The 19,429-nt window shown below is 42.9% G+C and overlaps 1 protein-coding gene across 6 annotated transcripts in view; it reads left to right on the top strand.

Moving 5' to 3' along the window:
* LOC102782251 (plakophilin-4) overlaps positions 1 to 19,429 on the top strand; it is an 84,418-nt gene that overhangs the window by 62,695 nt on the left and 2,294 nt on the right. For all 6 annotated transcript variants that reach the window (XM_087836869.1, XM_087836868.1, XM_087836871.1 and 3 more), the window contains exons 11-20: positions 1,761 to 1,974; positions 4,811 to 4,994; positions 11,943 to 12,060; positions 14,010 to 14,204; positions 15,247 to 15,420; positions 15,757 to 15,907; positions 17,102 to 17,294; positions 17,448 to 17,532; positions 18,991 to 19,108; positions 19,226 to 19,357. In XM_087836869.1, the coding sequence (XP_087692995.1) occupies positions 1,761 to 1,974; positions 4,811 to 4,994; positions 11,943 to 12,060; positions 14,010 to 14,204; positions 15,247 to 15,420; positions 15,757 to 15,907; positions 17,102 to 17,294; positions 17,448 to 17,532; positions 18,991 to 19,108; positions 19,226 to 19,357 (1,564 nt within the window). The remainder of the gene's footprint in view (positions 1 to 1,760; positions 1,975 to 4,810; positions 4,995 to 11,942; positions 12,061 to 14,009; positions 14,205 to 15,246; positions 15,421 to 15,756; positions 15,908 to 17,101; positions 17,295 to 17,447; positions 17,533 to 18,990; positions 19,109 to 19,225; positions 19,358 to 19,429) is intronic.

The following is a 19,429-nucleotide window of genomic DNA, read 5'->3' as shown; positions in this document are numbered from 1 at the left end:
GAACTCCATAATTAACCTCAGTGTGTGAAGAGGACTCTCCATTTACATGCACAAATTGGAGTCTATTAGATAGATATGATACAAACCACTGCAGTGCAATACCTGTAATACCTACAGCATGTTCTAATCGCTCTAATAGGATATTATGGTCAACAGTATCGAATGCTCGTCGTCTCGTCTCTCTATATACTGGACTGTATGTAGCGGAGATGACAATAAAATGATAAATGGCCTGTATTTGTATAGCGCTTTACTAGTCCCTAAAGACCCCAAAGCGCTTTACACATCCAGTCACCCACCCATTCAGACATACATTCACACATAAAGTTTACTTTGACTTCAGCAGCGAGCAGGCGCACCGAGGGCTCTCACGCTCACTTTTCGCATATAGAATTTCGAAAAAACATTGGTGCAAATTATGGGTTAGGGTCTGTATCATGATGTCTGGTGTTTTCCTGGTTGTTGGTTTGTTTTTACTTTGTTTTATTTTGCGAGCTCCAGCCAGCCAGAGAATCCCCCGCCGCCCCGCCCTCTTCTCCCTGTGCCGCAAGCAGCAGGCGCACCTCGCAAACAGAGGGCGCCCTTACTCCCAGCAAATGGGCGATAGAAAACCAATCGGTGCCTACGACTTTCCCGATATGCACTGGCATGATGTCGGGGCAGCATGAGTGCGAGTAATTTTTTATTTTTTGCCGATGCCCGTGATGCCGCCCCCGGCAACTGCCCGTGTCGCCCGTATCAAAAACCGCTACTGGGTTCAAATATGAAAGGTATCCAGCTGTATTAGTCATCACTTTGTAGTTGATGATTGGTCACCGATGAACCATCCAGGCTGAATGGTCCACTTGAATATATTTGCCACACCCCTCATATGTCAGTCAATGCTATCCTTCATTCTAATTGGTAGTCTCTTCAGTTGCTCCCTTCGAAGCTGAAAAGCGGGTGGCTGTGGTTCAGGTGGGAAAGCGAGGTGTCGACGTGTCATGAAGGTCGTTGAATCAGTCTCCCGGCTCCACTATCTGTGCATCTTTGCCCCTCAGATGAATCCATCAGAGTGTCTGTGTAAATGTTAGATAAAGTGTTTTGGTGTAGATAAAAGCACTTTTTCAATGTTTGTGTGATTAGGTGAATGAGGCTTGTATTAGAAAGCGCTTTGAATGCTCAAGTTGAGTATAAAGGCGATACGTAAGCACCAGACCATTTACCGAAAGTTTAACTTTGTGTCACCAGCAGTCATTTCGCCTGTATTTGCTAAATGCTTTTGACTTTCTGTCTGTGGTGAGACAATCCTCTGTGGATGGAAAGTAAATCATAATGTGTCATATTGAGAGAATAAAAAGTGTGTTGTACAACTCCCCTCAGTCCCTTTCATATGATATATTACTCCATATGGTTTATTGAAATGTTTTTTCCAAGGTCAACTTTGACCTTGGGTGCTAAGAATGAAGGTCAAGGTGAAATGCTTAGCGAACCTTGGTACTTTTCACCCAAGGCCTAGTATACTGTTGTGGTGTTCTCATTTTTAACAGTTGGTGTGACCTTGACCCTAATTTTCACCAAAATTAAATCAGCTCGAGCTGTTATTGGTATCTACCATCACATAAAATTTAAAATTGATATAGTGAAATCCGTGGACGCTTGACTACAACAAACAGAGAAAGAAATATAACTGATTAGGGGTACTGCCACAAGAGGCAGACACAAGCTCTGCACTGCAGTTTAAACTGACGTTATTAAGCGTAACGGCTCCTCTTCTGCAGGTTTGTCACCTGGGAGGGATCCAGCACCTGGTGGACCTCCTGGATCATAAGGTGGCCGAGGTTCAGAAGAGCGCCTGCGGGGCCCTGAGGAACCTGGTGTACGGCAAGGCCACCGACGACAACAAGGTGACGCTGAGGAACTGCGGTGGCGTGCCTGCCCTGCTCCGCCTCTTCCGGAAAACAACTGACAATGAAGTCCGTGAACTGGTCACCGGTACGTCCCAATAGCCTTGACTTGCCAACCTAATCTGCTCATTTACAGCTTCTCCCCTTTTGAGCCAACTTTCTCCTGATTGGCTGCTTCTCATCAAAAACAGAAGGTTTGTATAGCAGGTGGGTGGGGCTTCTCTGCCTGAGACGACCGTATTAGGATTATCCCCTCTCACTGATGTCATACAGAGCCAAGAGTAGAAAAGCTGTGTAAAACTGAGCGTTTAGAGCAACCTGAAGCCTGAACTCACAGGGATTACGTTGAACCTCAATTGTGAAAAAGTGGTGACACTGTTTAAAATGTAAGTAAACAGAGGAAACAATCATTTGTAGATCTCATTAATTAAATGTAATGATTGGTGGGGTTTTTTAATAATGCAAATAATGCTTAAAGCTAAAGTTACTCCCGAACTGTGTTCAAGTGTTTTTCTCAGTGTGATTTGGGAGATTTTTGTAATTTTACTGTGGGGAAAAAAAGGATTTAAATGAAGATGTATTTGTGGTGTTGGGGTTAAATTGTGGAATGATGTTTATGGGCATAAAAATGTGCAATCAAATATATTTTTGAGGGTTACATGTCAGAAAATTGTAGCTCTTTTGTTTGTTAAGGTTATTTTTTTCCTACTTAGAAGGTATGGTACCTTAAATGATAAGAATATAGGCCAGGCATAAAACTAGCAGGTGTCATGTATTAACATTAGAATAAATGGGAACAGTAGGAATGTGTGTGACCCTATTCTTGTCCTTAATGCCTACTACTGCCCAGAAACTACACGGGGTACCTTTAATTATTTATAAAAGCAGAGAAAAATCTAGAAAACTGGATTTAACTAATGAAAACATTAATCATCTGTATGTTTCCAAGCTTTAAATTTTTATATTCACATTCAAATATTCATAATTGATGTCTAGAGACAGTCATTTAAAGTGCAGAGGTTTAAGGGAGTATAGCCGAACATCTCTAAACTGTATTTCTGGATTCTGGTTGATTTCTCCAACTCATAAATCCTGTCGTTCCGATAAGGACTGGTTCTAACCGTCTCTAAACTCAGATGTGCCTTTTTATTCCTGAATGGGTGAAATAAGCTAACACTATGGTCCACATTGACAAAAAAAAGGCTCAGAATAATAGCTTGACACGATAAAGTCTGGTGTGTGTGGGTGTTCGCCTGCCAGCATGGTCCGTTGACTTCCCGGTTGGTTGGCCGGCCGACTGGCCGCCTTGCTGGCTGAGCATCGGTCTGCGGTGCCGTCTGACTGCCTGGCAGTGTTTTAATCTGTGTATTGCCGTTCTGTGGGAGGTGTGAGCGGCAGCGGCTTAAACACTCGGCGCACAGCGCTGAGCAGATCTCGGCACAGTCCTCGGGACAGATGCTAAGATAATGTGCTTTGGAAACAGGACTCTGCAGCCACACCACACATACTGTTTGAAGGCAGCAGATAAGAAGCTGCTAGACACGCTTCACAAACCACAGAGGAGACTCTTCTGTCTGTTGAAATGCTTCAGAAATGTTCTATTTTTAGCTCGGGTTAAATTTGATCTTCCACACCCCAAAACAAATTACACTGAATAACATTCAGGAACAAAGCTGCATATTTAAAAATAAAACACTTGTTTTTACTAAACTCAAAGCTTTTTTTCCATTATTGCTCTTTTATACTTTGTTTATGGAGGATATTTTTATGTGAAGCCTTGGACATGGTTGGCAGTTGTATTCAAATTATATCTTGCATACTATATAAAATTTTTTGCTTCCAAGCAGCAATAACCTTCATGTCATTTTAACCTGCTCTTGAGCAATAGTTCTCTTTTTGAAGGTCTTTTTGGACTTTTGGCTGATTTTTGTTTTTTTTTTCACTCGTTTTCAGTCCTGTTCTTATACCTGACCATTTTCAGAATGTAAGCCATTTAACTTTGACCTGAATCATTGACCTGAATGAATCATTCAAGCATAAAAAAGGCACCTAACACTGAAATGAACCAGTCTTGTATCTACACATAACAGACAACTAAGCAAAGATTTTAAATTGTATCTTGAGGCACTTTGTTACTAGCAGCCTGTCACGAAAGAACATCTCTTGTTCCCATTTCTTTAGTCTATGAAATCTGTGAAAAATTTCAAAGATAACAGTTTGACAGACATAAAATAGTATTTTTGTACCAACAAGGGGATTCCCAAGGACCTATTCACAGAAAGCTTTGCACATCTCAGCTGGTGTACAGTGTCAGTCGTTAAAGAAGGAGCAGGTCTACAAGGCTGTCAAGAAGCAGTTCTTGGCTCAAGCGAGGTATGAAAATTACTGAAAATCAGTGGCAACAGGTCTGATGGAGTGATTAATCTAAATTTTAAATCTTTTGTTCAAATTATTGATCTTATCTCTGCTTTTTGCAGATGATGTGGTTCTTTTAGCTTCATCCTCCACCTCACACTGGAGTGGTTTGTGTGTGAAAAGAGTGGAGTGCCTGCTCTGGGCTGGAAATTAGTTGCCATCAACAAGTGGAAGAGTTCCAGTATCTCAAGGTTTGAGTACAACATTTAACGGAGTCAGTTGAGGTGGTTTTGGCATCTGACTAGGATGCCTCGATGGTGCCTCATAGCTGAGGCAGTTTGTCCAATTGGAAGGAGACCCAGGACTCGCTGGAGAGATTGTACCTTTCGGCTGGTTTGAGAACACCTTGATATTTCCTTGAAAGAGCCGAAGGAGGAGGTTGCCAGGTAGAGGGAGATCTGGAGATCTTACACTGCTGCCACCACAACTAGACCTGGATAGACAGCAATGGATGAATGGACAGCTAACAATAGTTTTAACTTATTTTACTGTGTGTGCATCCACTGCAGGCGTCCTGTGGAACCTCTCCTCGTGCGACGCGGTGAAGATGACCATCATCCGCGATGCTCTGACCACACTGACCAACACAGTCGTCATCCCCCACTCAGGCTGGAGCAGCGTTTCTCACCGCGACGAGCACAAAGTCAAGTTCCAGTCCTCCATGCTGCTTCGCAACACCACCGGCTGCCTGAGGTAAGAAACAAATCAAACAGCCCCCTCAAACACTCAATAAGTCAGGGTGTGTTCATCGCAAAAAGCAGCTTAAGTCGTAAAATGATGATAGAATCGAGGAAAATAACCAATTTTAAATATGGTTGGTATTATGACGTACGAACTTTGTCCGCGTCACATCAACACATTAAACACCTCTTTAGCCGAAACTGTCCTCAAACCACGCAAATCCATCCTCATTTCCACCCTGAAAATAATCGCCTCCTAAGCCTGCTGAGTAACCCGGCTCGCTGTGTGCTCATTCAATTGATTCTGGTTTTGAAATGCAAGGACGACTTTTGGATTTATTGGTTGTCTGTGCTGCTTTTTCTCCCCTCCCCATCTACTTTTCATCTTAACGATTCTGTAAAACCACAGCTCATAATCACGGCTGTATAATCCGTCAATAAGGGGCTCTGTAATGGAGATTTTATGCAGCCGTGAAGTCTTTAAGAAACATTTGACCATATTGGCCTACAGACGCAAATACCAGAGAAAGTGTATCTTCAAACTGAAAGCCCAGGATGAAGGTTGAGATTTATTACCTGCAAATTTTAGCATGCAGAGAAAGTTTTAAGGTCTTGAACTCATTGGAAAGATGATTTAGTTCACTTCAGGATGTTCTGGTAATAATTGGGATTAGATCAAAGTGGCATATGGCAGAGTCGCACACTGGGGGCTACAGAGAAGCCGCAAGAATTAAACGCTTTAAATTTCCAAATCAAGACATATTAAAGTGTAAATAGCACATGAATATTTACAGTTGGGGTTAAAAGTAAAATAGGGAATTGACATCGACATGGCTCTAGTCTGGGTGGAGTCTCGTTCTCTTCGGGTGCTCCGGCAAGCTCCAACAGTCCAAAGATAGTTGGTCATAGGTGTAAATGTAAGGTCCATTAAGTGCTTAAGTGCACAGAAGAAAGTGCTGGTTTAATGTACCATACATGAAAATATCTACTGTAAAGGGCCGTGAGTGGTTCTTAAGACTAGAAATCACTTTATTAATAGCGGCCGCACTCATCTGAAGAAGAAAGGACTTCCTTTTTCAGTTCTCAGGTTTTATGTAGCAGCAAGTGTGAACGCCTCTATAAAAACAGAGGTTTAGTTTGCTGGTCTGAGACCCCAGTCTGTGAAGGGTTATAGATGTCCATCGTTCTACAGTGAGAAAGATTATTTACAAATGGAGAACATTTGAGAGACGTCCCAAACGTGGACGTCCCAGAAAATTCACCCCAAGGTCAGACCGTGCAATCTTCGGAGCTTAAGAGCTACATCTCAGACTCTACAGGTTTCAGTTGGCATGTTAAATATTAAAGTTCATGACAGCACAATTAGAAAAGGATTGAATAAGTATGGCTTGTTTGGAAGGTCTGCCATGAGAACATCTGAACAAACCACAAGGCTTCTGGAACAATGTCCCTCATTTACTAATATGTGTGCGAATGTTGTTACCCTGAACACAGAAAACAGTTTGCGGGCAAAATTGCCGTCACATTTATGCCACATGTGCACCAGCTGATTTTGTTCTTACAGCTGTGTGTATTTTAGTAAATCAGACTCGTGCTAAATCAACAGAGCATCAACTCGAGCATTCTTTACATTATCTGCATACAGCCTCCCCATTTTTCTATATAAGGAAACACCTGGAGGTGAAGTGGAGAGAGTGGTGAAGTCTGTGTCACTACGGCAAGAAAGGACGAGAAAGATCGACTGGAGATACTAAAACAATAGTAAAAGAAAAGGTTTTGAATCAAAGCTGATGTGAAAAAGATGAAGAGACTGTATGAAAAAGAAGAAAAGAGGTGGAGAATGAGGATCATGTGATCTGCCTTGATTTGGCCACGTTGCAGTCATCAACCATCGACCATCAGACAATGCTTCAGATTTTGACTTTTCTCCTCCTGTTTCAGCCCATATGGCGCAATATTGAGTGGTGACACCTGCCGTTCAGGAGAATACTGCAGCGGCTTCTGCGCCTTAACAACAGCAATAAATGGGTACATATGTGTGATGAGTGAGCGACGATGAGCGAAGAAATATATTGGCACCTTAAAGCTTTGAGTGATGCAACTGGACAATGATCCCAAGCTTAGCAGCATGTCTGCAACAGGTGTTACAGTGGCAAAGTCAAAGTCCAGACGTCAACCTGACTGAAATGCTGTGGTGGGGAGTTGAGAGAGCTGTGCATAAACACATGAAATGAAGGAACATTGTAAAGAAGACTGGGCCAAAGTAACTCCAAAATGATGTAACTGATAAAGTCACACAGAAAACCATTAACTGTTAAGGCGGTTCCACATGCTGCTGAAATGTGAGGTTTATCAGGGTATTGTTATTCATCTGAAGTTGTATTTACATAATTTTAAGATTTTTATTACATGCTGATGCATAAAACCTTAAAAATTAAAAACATTATTAAAGGTTTGGTACCTGCAGGCTGGATGCCTTCATTTTCACATATAAACACACACACAGGAAGTGCTTTCAACCCTCTAACATCCAATTAGCATACTGAGATTAATCAGACTAGTCACCACTTTGCGTTTAAGGACTCAGCCAATAGCATTAACAGGATGATCAATGTGACGATATTAATCTGTGTTGTGTAGAGATTTCGCATCACATTTGTCAGTACAAACAACTACAGTGCGCTTCCTCTGGAGGGTGTTTGTTCTCAGTTGTAGGGGAGGAAGGTCTGATGATCTCTGTTCACGCTGCTGGACAAGAGGCAGAAAAGGCATTCCTATTTACTGAATCCCGCGTGACGTGCTTCCACAAAGAAACCAGCCTTGTTTCTTTCTCACGTGGCGCTTTAATGCTCACTTCTGCTAAACGTTCTGCAAAGAGCACCAGATGTAAACAATCTGCTTGCATTATTACCCCCCACGCAAAGGTTAAAACTAGTGTGAGATGATTAATATGCCAAACATTTTTCTTTCAGTGATCACGATTCACAACTCTTGATATTTCGTTAAGGGCTTTGTCCTTTAATCCACGTAGGTCGAGAATATCTCACATTATCTGAGCTCATTTCAGTGTGAAGGCATGATTGAACGATTTGAATATGGCTGAGATGTTTTATGATCATGAAGGTGCTTTTTGTCTTTCTTGTCTTTTCTGTCTCTTCTTCATGACAGACAGCATGTGGAAGCTCCATCAGTGCACAGCTTGACGTGTTTGTCACAGCCCACGCATTTATTTTATGTCACCACATGCACCACCTTCCTCTGCTACAACAAAAGCAGTCAACAAATCCTGGTGTTATATGTCCTGAATATTACCACAAAGTAGCGCTCTGCCATAGTGCAAATGTTGGTATAGATCCGATATCAAGTAAATACAAGGCCAGTATTGCTGACTGTATCCGGTCGTTAAGTCTGACGTCACTAGCCGTGTCTGGGCCTAAACTCCGCTGCAGGTCCATATATCAAACGATCACTATGGCATTACTGAGAGTTGAAAAACTGTCTAAAGTCTTTCATCTTTAATAAAATTATCAGCGTTCTGCTCTACCATCTGTAACAGTTGAGTTTAACATCCAAGCATCCATGAAAACGGAATTTATGACATTTAACAGAGTTAGAAGTTAGCAGGAAGTTAGCTCGCTAGCTTCTATCTAAATACAATATAGCATGTCCTGACTGCGGGGTTTTGGAAACAAATTCAAACGTACAGCTCTGTTATCACCTCCAACATAAATGAAGACAGAAAACTAAACAGCAGTGACGTTTGTAGGGTTACTGAAGTTTGGCTAGCTGGTATTTTTTTTTTATTTATTTATTTTTTTTCTTTCTTTTCCTGCCTGTCCCATTTGGTTCTTTAGCCGTCAGAATTGTTGTCTGAAGACCAACAAGGATACCCAATGGATTTATTTTTCCAAATGGATCATCATGGCATTGCCGTATTGGTCCATTTGATCGACCTTTGTTTTTATTATTTATTTTATTTTATTTTCAGTTGTTACAGACGGGACAGACATGAGTGAGGGATAGGAAAGGGAGAAAGAAAGAGGAAGGAAAAGAAAAACAGAAGGGGAGAGGGACAGTGAGAAAGGGGGGAAAAAAAAAAATATCTCCGGGATCACCTGTTGAGAGAAAAAGAATAGAAAACAAGCAAAAAAACCAAAACAAAACAACATACTATACACAACACCATCGCATTAATCTACCTAAGTGTAAACAGCAGTAAATACTAAATATTGAATGTTGTTGTGCAGCACGCAGGACAGACAGCGCACAATGTGCTTTGAAGTAGCAGCCAAGAAAGGTATGATTTAAGTCTACAAACAGTGAACACCTGTGTGCACACCTGTGTGGATCGGATTGTATTCAAATGGTTTCCCCATGTAATGGTCTGCAAGAGGATGTAGAGAGCCATAGCCCCGTCCCCCAGGGCATGAAGCAGGCATGGAGGAGATCCAGACCCCAGACATCCAGAGGCCCCAGAGTGCAAGAGCCCAAGGAGGACCACCGGAGGGGCATCCGTGCCACCTTCATGGGAAGGGCTGAGGATCCCCAGACGAGGGGTCACCCAGTAGCCACCGGGCAGAAACTAGAGGGGGCTGCACCGGCGTGCCCGCCGGCTCCGCCGGCAGCCAGCTGTGCCAGAGTGAACCGAGCCGCAGGCACAGAGGCCGGAGGCCCGAGGGCCCTCCGCGCCCCGGAAGAGGCCTGACCGAGCAGCAGGCGCCAGGCCCCGCCAAGTAGCCACCGGGAGTGAGCTGCCACATGACCTGAGCGCCCAGCCCCGGACACCAAGAACCAACAATGCACCGACCCCTGAGGGCATCAGTCACCGGCAGGGAGTGTGGTGAGGGGAGATAGGCCTCCACACTTGGAGGGCCTGGGAGTTCCCAGAGAGGTGGAGTCTAAGACCCGACCTGACATATAGACACAGACAAACAGGCACACACAGACACAGACATGCATTCCCACCCTCATGCACACATATACAAACACTCAGCACTCACCCAACGTAGGAATAAATGTAAATGGACATGTACACACAATCACACTCCCCAAACATACTCTATACCCCGGGTCCAGGTATCCTCGCCCCCAGAGGGGGAAACGGCACCCAGACCCACGAGATGTGGGTCTGGGTGCCGTTTCCTGGTATTTAATGATGTGCTACGTGAGCGCTAGCGACACAGCTATGTTAGCATAATATAAACAAGCTAACTTTTTTTCCACTCGATAAAAGTTAACGTGAGTGTTCTCGGTGGTCAGGAACAAATGTAATCGCATGGCAGGATGCTGTAAAAGGACCAAACTTCAGCCAGGAGAACAACTGAGATAATCCATCCACAATACGAGGTTAGTCATTCATATACTGCTGCATGGGCTGGGCTGTAGTTACATCCTAAGGTTTTAAAAACTGAGCTTAAATAAATGATTAGCGGTAATAAAAGCCGAGGGAGGTCAACAGTGATCACTGACTGTTTTAGGAGCTTTTTGAGATTAAATAGAAGAAAATACATTAAACATGTTAACAACACAAAAGCCATATTAAATGTAGACTACTTTAGGCCCGGAAGTAGGATTCGTCACGTCATGACTTAACGACCGGATTGCTGCTGATGATTTCTTGAACATTAAAGTAGTCCAGCGATAGCGATTAATACTTCCAACCGTTCTTTTCTTTTGAGGGTGATGAATCCTGCGATTGACATGTTGGAACATGCCCATGCCGTCATGGAAAGAAACATCCTGGTTGTTCGGTGTGTTCAGGTAATCAGCTGACCTCATCTTCTGAGGTCGAGCCAACTCCAAATCATAGCACCGCCCCCACAGGCTTGTGCTGTAGGCGGATGCATCACTTTATCCGCCTCTCCTTTTACCCCGGTGCACCCATCACTCTGGAACAGAGTAAATCTGCACTCGTCAGACCACATGACCTTTTTCCAGAATCCAGCCTCTACTCCCAAGCAGGCTGACATTTTCTTTTTTCCGATTAGCCTCGCCGATATTTAGTTTTTAAGGCTACAGGGCTGTTCAGTTCCAAACTCTTGAGTTCTCTTTTTAATTGTGCGCTTTGAAATGTTCCTCTTGATTTCACTGCGAACTTTTTCCTGACCTCATTTTGTCCTCAGACATGAAGGGTCGCCTCACTCCTTCCGGACTTTAGTAACAGTCGTTTCAGCTGCTTTCTCAATAATTTGAGCTTTACGACGCGCACTAACACTTTTTCCATGACCAGATGTGGCTGTTGAAGAAATAAGAAGCTACTCAGTGCATCACATTGTAATCCAACTTTTTTCACCAAATTCTGAAGCACTGTAATTTTATGTAAAGCAACAGTGCAAGTAAAACATGAATCTCCTGATGCATTAAGACTCTTTTCAGTATGTGATCTGTTTCATGAGTGCTTAAATCTTTTATCTACCTCTTGTGTGTCTCCGTTGTTAGTAGGGGAGAAACCGTACTTGTAAGGTAACACCAAGAGTCGGGTCTTAAGGATGCAATACTTCCCTTAGTTGTAGATTTATTTACCAAACATAAAACTTCAAAACTGCTGAGTGGAGACTTCCAGTCCAGGTGTGCTCCCTGAAGCAGAAAACTGCACGACGTGTCTCAAACACGACAGCTTTGAAGTGCTGTGGGGAAGCAGCGCGTGCACGCGAGCCTCGGGCACTTTGCTTCACTTAGACTGGTGTGAGGCTGTAGGTTGATGGTATGGAAATGCATTGTGGGATTTCTTTGCTGCTGTTGTGCAGTCTTCTCATGGCAGCTTTCCATTAGCAGCAGCTGGAGGTTCCTATTGGAGGATCAGCTCCCTTCTTTACTGTATCCAGGCAGGTTTGAAGCCACCCAGTGGGGGAATCCACACACTGCACCTGAGTCTGAATTAATGTGTGTTTCCTTTTGTGTGTGTGTGTGTGTGTGTGTGTGTGTGTGTGTGTGTGTGTGTGTGTGTGTGTGTGTGTGTCAGAAACCTGAGCTCAGCAGGGGAAGAGGCGAGGAGTCAGCTGCGGTGCTGTGAAGGTCTGGTCGACTCGCTGCTCCACGTCCTCAGAGCCTGCGTCAACACCTCCGATTACGACAGCAAGGTGCAGCAAAGCACAAACACACAAAGATGCACATGAGTGTGTGAGTCATGTTTTGTCACAGTTTATCCCCGAGAGAGTCATCCCAACTTAACCTGACCCAGACACAGCTGGAACCGCACTCTGGGGACCTGAATCTGATCCCTCAATACTCACATACTGCAGTATGTGCAAACTACAGCTACTGAGACTGCTGTTATAAGGATGCCCTGATTTAAACCAGTAAGAGGTTAACTTCCATCCTTTATAATTTATGTGGTCTGTAAAGGGCTCTGCCAGAACACATTTACTATTTGTTTCTTTTTGTTATATGTGGAGTATTTAATTAGACAGAGACCTCTAACTGCTTGCTGCTCAAGATTTGAGGCAAGTCAAAAGTTATTTTTTCTGACAAATTCTCCTACTAAAACTTGACTTTTGACCTATTAAGTAGTGTACAATAAGTGGTCGTCACAGTTACTTAGTTACCATTATATGTGATTGTACGTGGCCAGGCCACATAAACGTACTATACATGTGTTTAGATGTTACGCATTCATAAATTCAACTACAATTTTGACCACCAGGGTGCAACGTTCTACCAGTGGGTGTGATGAAATGTTTTCAGGGGTGTGCTGATGTTTAGCATTTGCTGTTTGTTTTTAGGCACCACCTGATTTTAAATTATTAATACAATAATGTATTGAAATTTAGGCAAATCTTTTTAAATGCTAACTTGACTCAGTTGCACCATCCTGTGGTACAAATTGATATTGCATGGAAGTGAACCCTGGCCTGTGTTCATCTTCAGTTGATAACCCTTCAACATTTCACAAATAGATCCATAAGTACTTAAACAGTGACCCACAGTTTTACTTCTGTATATCTAAAATCCAAAGCAATATTCAATAATAGTCTTAAATATTGCTTATCTTCTTATAGCTGAGCAATATTACACTGACCTAATGTGGAAACAAACAGATCTATAGTAATAGTAGTAGTTATAGTAACAAAAATAATAGCCTGCTAGCAATAAAATGGTAATATATATATATATATATATATATATATATATATATACACATTTGAATGTTTAAACACTGACGTTTGGTGGAAACCTCATAATAACAAGGTAATCTTAGCTAATATAATACTGGAACTAATCCTACCTCGTGTGCCGAGCATTCTTCTGTGTTTGACAGTAACAGTGTAAACACTGTGTTTAATGTTGTGCATGATTTCCTGGAAACATATTTGGTAGTTTATGTGTCAGAACCAGCAATCAGGGCTGCAAAACACAACACTGCACATCTCCTACTATCTCTGTGGTAATAGTTCCTATAATTGAAAACCTAGGAACAGAAATATGTGTTTCAAGAATCAAACGTAGGTGTTTGTGTTTCTTGTATTACACCACCAAGTAAAAAAATTATATTTATATATATAGCTGTATAGGCTTAATGATCATCTGTAGTTCACAAAAGATTCATTGATGTGAAAATAAAAGACGCTGACCTTTAATAATGATATTAAAAGTTAATATAAAGCTTGAACCTCTAAAACACGATAACAAGCAAATTGGGGAAAGATCCAAGGGCATCACATGTTCAGTACAGAAAATACAACTACAGCACAGAAGTGTTGCAGACATGTGGCATAATATCATCATCATGCAAACAAGAAGAGCATGTAGTGTCCCAGCCACCTTAGCTAACAAAGAGAAATAAATAGCTTAAGCAATAAAACATCGATGTCAGTGGTCTGAAATTTCTAAACTACTTGCACAGACAAAATGTCAGAAATAAACCTTTTGCACCATCCACAGGCTGAAACAAGAGCTCCGCAGAGCAGATGTCTAATGTTAGATTTTATGTGAAAACTTTCCTCTAGCACCACCATCAGGTTTCATTAGCAGGAAACACAGAAGAAGAGACAGAAACAAAGAAATGCTCAGTTCTCATTTTTACTTTCAGATAGTGGAGAACAGCGTCTGCACCCTGAGGAACCTTTCGTACCGCCTGGAGATGGAGATGCCCTCCTCTCGTCTCCTCGGCAACCAGGAGCTGGACACCCTGCTGGGGTTCTCCTCCCCAGCCAAGGAGCTGGACTACCTCTGCTGGGGCAAGAGGAGGCGTGGCAGGAAGAGAGGCGGCTGGCCCGACTCCAAGGTACGACTGAGACCATTTACAGGCGTACTTTTAAAGCATGAAAAGATGTTTATGTGCTTTAAAAGTACTAAAAATATACAAGATGTGTAGAAGAGCAGTTACCTGTTGAGCAATCTGAGAACTCTAGAAAACTAGTCTGTGATCTCAGGGGAACCCTCCAGTTTATACCTGGCGCAGTCAAAAATGTACCCTGATCTGTTTGCTGGGGTCAGAGTGCAGATAGATCTTTAAAAAGCTATTGGATGGTGTTTTATTTTTTCAGAATATTCAAACCTTTTGCCCTCCAAACGGACTCTTTACCTGAATGCAGTGGGACTGATCCACAACAGAAACCACAAAAATCTCACCTTTTGCCTTCATATAATTTATCCCGACAGGAAAACTGGGCAACTGCACAGCTGTAAGGTTTGCTGTCCTCTGTATTCATCAGCAAGTGAAAGCAAATATGAGCCATGACGGGTCCTTGTAGCTCTAGATTTAAACTGAAAACTGAAATCCTCAAAAGTCCTTAGCTGCCAGGCAGGCAATAAAGAGGAAGACCATAGAGAAGCTTCATGGATTGCTTCATAGTTGGTGTGACAGAGGAAGATGATAGAGACAGGATGAGACGGAGGCAGACGATCTGCTATGGAGACTCATCATGGGAACAGCTTCTTTACTGATTGGTTGATTAGGTTATACAAATCATAACGAGAAATCAAAAACTCTGAAATGAACCCTGAAAGAAAGGAAGGAAAGATGGAAGCAAATAAGGGAAAATGAAGGTCATTTTTCCACAAATATATTCTGTTTACAGCCATCTGAACTGAATCATTGTATAATTTGGATAAAGAGCAATGAATTGGCTGCTCCGTGGGTTAGTTATTGATTCTAAGCTGGTTTTAAGTGCTTGTTTTTATTTAAAGATGTTTATGTAAATAAAATTTTCCCTCTCCTGGATCAAGCAACCCTTAGAGGAATTGCCCTTTAAGCAGTTTAAGCACTCCCAATTATACAAACTCGACTTCACTTTCTGTGCCTTTGATTGGTGCGTTTGTCGCAGTGGGACGGCGTCGGGACAGTCCCGGGTTTCTCCCAGTCTCTGAGAGGAGCAGAGCTGCTGTGGCACCCGATGGTGGTGAAGCCGTACCTCAACCTGCTGGCTGAAAGCTCCAACCCCGCCACCCTGGAGGGCGCTGCCGGGTCCCTGCAGAACCTCTCTGCAGGAAACTGGAAGGTAAGACCTCGTCTACGGCTAACACAAGGTGCAGATTTTCCTAATTATAGACAGCACTGTGGAAAAGTCTTGAGCCACCAAGCAGCCAGACTTGTTTGTCCATTATAAAGCGCTCTTGAGCAATAGTTCTCCAGACTTTCTGAACTGTTTCTTTGGAACATCAGAACAAGCCATCAGCTTTCATCTCAGTCCTATTCTGCCAACTTCAAACCTCCAGTGAATACAAACAGAGACATCGCAGGTCAAGTCTTGTGTTTGTCACAGTAGGATTCTGATGGGGAAAAACAATATTTGACTCCTTTCGGGGCATTTAAAACTCTGTTTCTTTTTTTGCAGTTCTCGGCCTACATCCGAGCAGCGGTCCGTAAGGAGAAGGGCCTTCCCATCCTGGTGGAGCTGCTGAGGATGGACAACGACCGGGTGGTCTGCTCCGTCGCCACCGCTCTGCGTAACATGGCATTGGACAGCCGCAACAAGGAACTGATAGGTACACACACACACCCCTCAACTGTTTATTCAAAGCCAGCACATAAAGTGCATTCACTCTACTCAGTCTTTGACATTACGTTGCCCCCTAGTGGTGACACAATCCTACATTTGTGCCCTCTCCTATCTGCAAACAAATTACAGTTAAAGTAGAGTTAATGCCTAAATGCTGCTCCTGGGAAGGGTGAACACCTAAAACTTACCTGTGAACAGTCATTCTTGCCACAACCCAAGAATAGAGCTGCAGTAAAAGGAACGAAAGACAGCCACTAAAACTGATTCAGCAAAACTAAACATCTCTTAATACTCTGCCTGCAAACAAACAGCACTGTTACACATTTACACATGTTCAGTGTTAATGAAATCCTGAAGTGGGTGCACAAATTTCAGAAGTATACATCCATACAGGTTCAAACATATACTTAAATATATGTAAGACTTTGGGAAGGCCATTCCTGAAGCTTAATGCTAGCCTGCTTTATCCACTCGAAAACCAGTTGTGATGTGTGTTTGGGATCGTTGTCCTGCTGTAACATCCAACTGTGTCCACATTTCAATTTGTTGGAAGCTGCTGATTAGAGGTGAGGTTCAAGATTTTGGAGGTAGTCCTCCTCCTTCATTATTCCATCAATTTTGTGCAAAGTGCCACAGCAAAACAGCCCCAGAGCATGATGGTACCACCACCATGCTTGGCGGCTGGTACAGTGTTCTCAGGTTTTGAGAGCCGTACCTTTACTCCTCTAAATATACATCTTGTCATTTTGACCAAAAAGCTCAATCTTTGTCTTCTCTGACTATAAAGCGTTTCTCCAGAAGGTATTTGGCTCGTCTATATTGGAGCAGGGCCTTCTTTCTTGATCAACACCCTTTAAGTCCATGGTAATGTAAAACTCACTCCACTGGTGTTCCAGATGTTTTCAGTTCATGGCAGGTTTGAGCCCTGGAGTCATCTTGTCTTCTTCTGGCAAATTGGTGACACGTCTGAATTACATGTACTTATTATTGTTTGATCTGATGATCTTGGAATCTGCAGTTGTTTAGAAATGGCTCAAAGAGACCTTCCCAACTTTTGTAAATCTACAATTCTCCAACTTAAATTCAAACTTGTGCCACCAGTTCTTGTTTGTTAAACTTGTTTGTTAATCCACTAAGAGCAGATCCAGACCTTCTGTTCTGTCTGTCTCTCCACCTGCAGGAAAGTACGCCATGCGGGATCTGGTGAACCGGTTGCCTGGCGGCAGTCCCACTGTGCTGTCAGACGACACGGTGGCATCGGTCTGTTGCACGCTGCATGAAGTCATCAGCCGCAACATGGAGAACGCCAAAGCTTTAGCCGACAGCGGAGGCATAGAGAAACTGGTGGATATCAGCAAAGGTCGAGGGAAAGGGTAAGACGTGACCACCTCCACGTTTTATTATTGAACTCATTTCGCTACGTTTATAATGAACATCTACCACTGTGACAGGTGATGGGTGACAGAAAATCAGGCACTCCTTAACTGGTTTAACTCATTTTATTTTACATACTGTGTGTGTCACAGATATTCGATGAAGGTTGTGAAGGCAGCTGCTCAGGTGCTGAACACCCTGTGGCAGTACAGAGAGCTGAGGACCCTCTACAAACAGGTGGGTACGAGCAGACACGTGGAAGAACTCGCACTGATTAAATTTCTTGAGGTGTAAATGGAGTTTTAATTCAAAGGCTATTTCAGGGAGATGCTGATTATCTTTATTATCGTCTGTTTGTAATTCAGGGCACGGTAATAATTCAAGGCCTTCATTATCCAAAGTCTCTTTCAGAAGTGCACTCCCTTCTGTTAATCTGACTTCATTTGAATGAGAGTCCCTTGGTCACGTCTATCAAAATGTGGTTGCTAAGATAAGAAAAGGCTATCAGTATATCACATCCCTCAGGGCATGTGATAAAAGTGACCTATGTACTGTGGAGTCTTTAAAAATTTGAAGCGACGGGACAAGCGGAGGACAAAACAAGAGGTATCGGGCATAAAAAAATATATATCTAGAGCAGATGAAGAGTGTTTCCCTTATATGCTTGTATTTACATGTTTTTGCACATGCTTCAATAAATCACTGTTCCTGTTTCAACTATAAGAAAAGGAGAAACATTCACAGCTGAAGGGACACGTTTCGTGCCATGAGGATGACTCATGATGTAGGATCTGCATAAATGACACATGCGTAAAAGTCTCATCTTATATGATTCTTAGGAAAGCCAGATTTGAAACAGCAGCCGCTGATATTACCAATTAAACACAGCAGCTGTTATGAAAGCCACATTGACAAAGAATAAAGGAATTCACCACTGACTGTTACAGCCACAGGCAAAATTCGTAACAAACTTGTAACTCTTATGCGGTAAAAGTGTTGTGGCACAGGATTCACACTGATGAAACCTTCCGGTCCAGTTGCGCCACCAATTCTGGTCATGACTTTTATGGTCAGAATTTCTAGGAACAGCCAAAGGGTGGAGGGTCTCAAGATGTCATCTCAGCTTTTTGCAGATTATGTGGTTCTTTTGGCTCCGTCAGGGGATGGCCCCTGTTTGCTTTGGGGTGGTTTACAGTTGAGTGTGAAGCAACAGGGGTGGGAATCAAGTCTGAGGCCATGGTTCTCTGACAGAAAATTAAATTCAGTTCAAATTATTATATAGCAACAGTTGCCTCAAGGTGATTTATATTGTAAGGTAAAGGACCCTACAATACTGTTCCCCACAGGAGATCAGGAGGAGGTGGTCAGGGAGGTCTGTGGCAGAAGGTGAATGGATGAAATCTACGTAAATGCAGTAATTTAAGTACATGTAGGTCCTCAACCATTCCCCCAGCAGGTGCTGCAGCAATTTGAGCATCTAAATTCCAACAGCCTTGGAAACGTTTAATGTTTTTTGTTTTTTCCAGTATCCATAACCTAATTCCATAAGTCTTTTGACTATTCTATAGAGCCAATTTTGTTTTTTGGGGGGCAGGTTTTAAATGTATGTATTCATATTAAAGAAACCCTGCAGGAGCTCCTACATGTGTGCACAAGCATCCCTCTTTATTTTCTTTTTGTCGTACATGTGAACAGGATGGCTGGAACTACACCCACTTTGTCACCCCCGTCTCCACTCTGGAGCGGGACCGATACCGCTCTCAGCCGACCCTACCCACCAGCCCAATGCAGATGTCCCCCGTCATTCAATCAGGTGTGAGAGACATCAAACCGATGATCATATTTCAGTAATAGATTGTTGGGGGGGGAGACACAGGATTTGGTTTAAATCATATCACTGTTTTATTTTTCTGGTTGGCTTTGTTTTCAGGCGGTAGTGCAACATCCTCGCCAGCGATGCTCGGGATAAGAAGACACAGTTCAAACTATCAGAGGGCCCAGTCATCTATGCAACTCGACACATATTATGGAGACAACAGTTTACACAAACGGCAGTACACAGGTTTGTGGCATCCCTCAGGGATCTGTACACGTGCCGCTGGTGTTTGGAGTTATATTTATTTTACTCTCTACT

This window comes from Neolamprologus brichardi, chromosome 23 (assembly GCF_056152115.1).
Source record: "Neolamprologus brichardi isolate AB-2024 chromosome 23, ASM5615211v1, whole genome shotgun sequence".
NCBI lineage: Eukaryota > Metazoa > Chordata > Actinopteri > Cichliformes > Cichlidae > Neolamprologus > Neolamprologus brichardi.
Note: the sequence above shows the minus strand (reverse complement) of the source record. Positions and strands in the feature narration are given on the sequence as shown.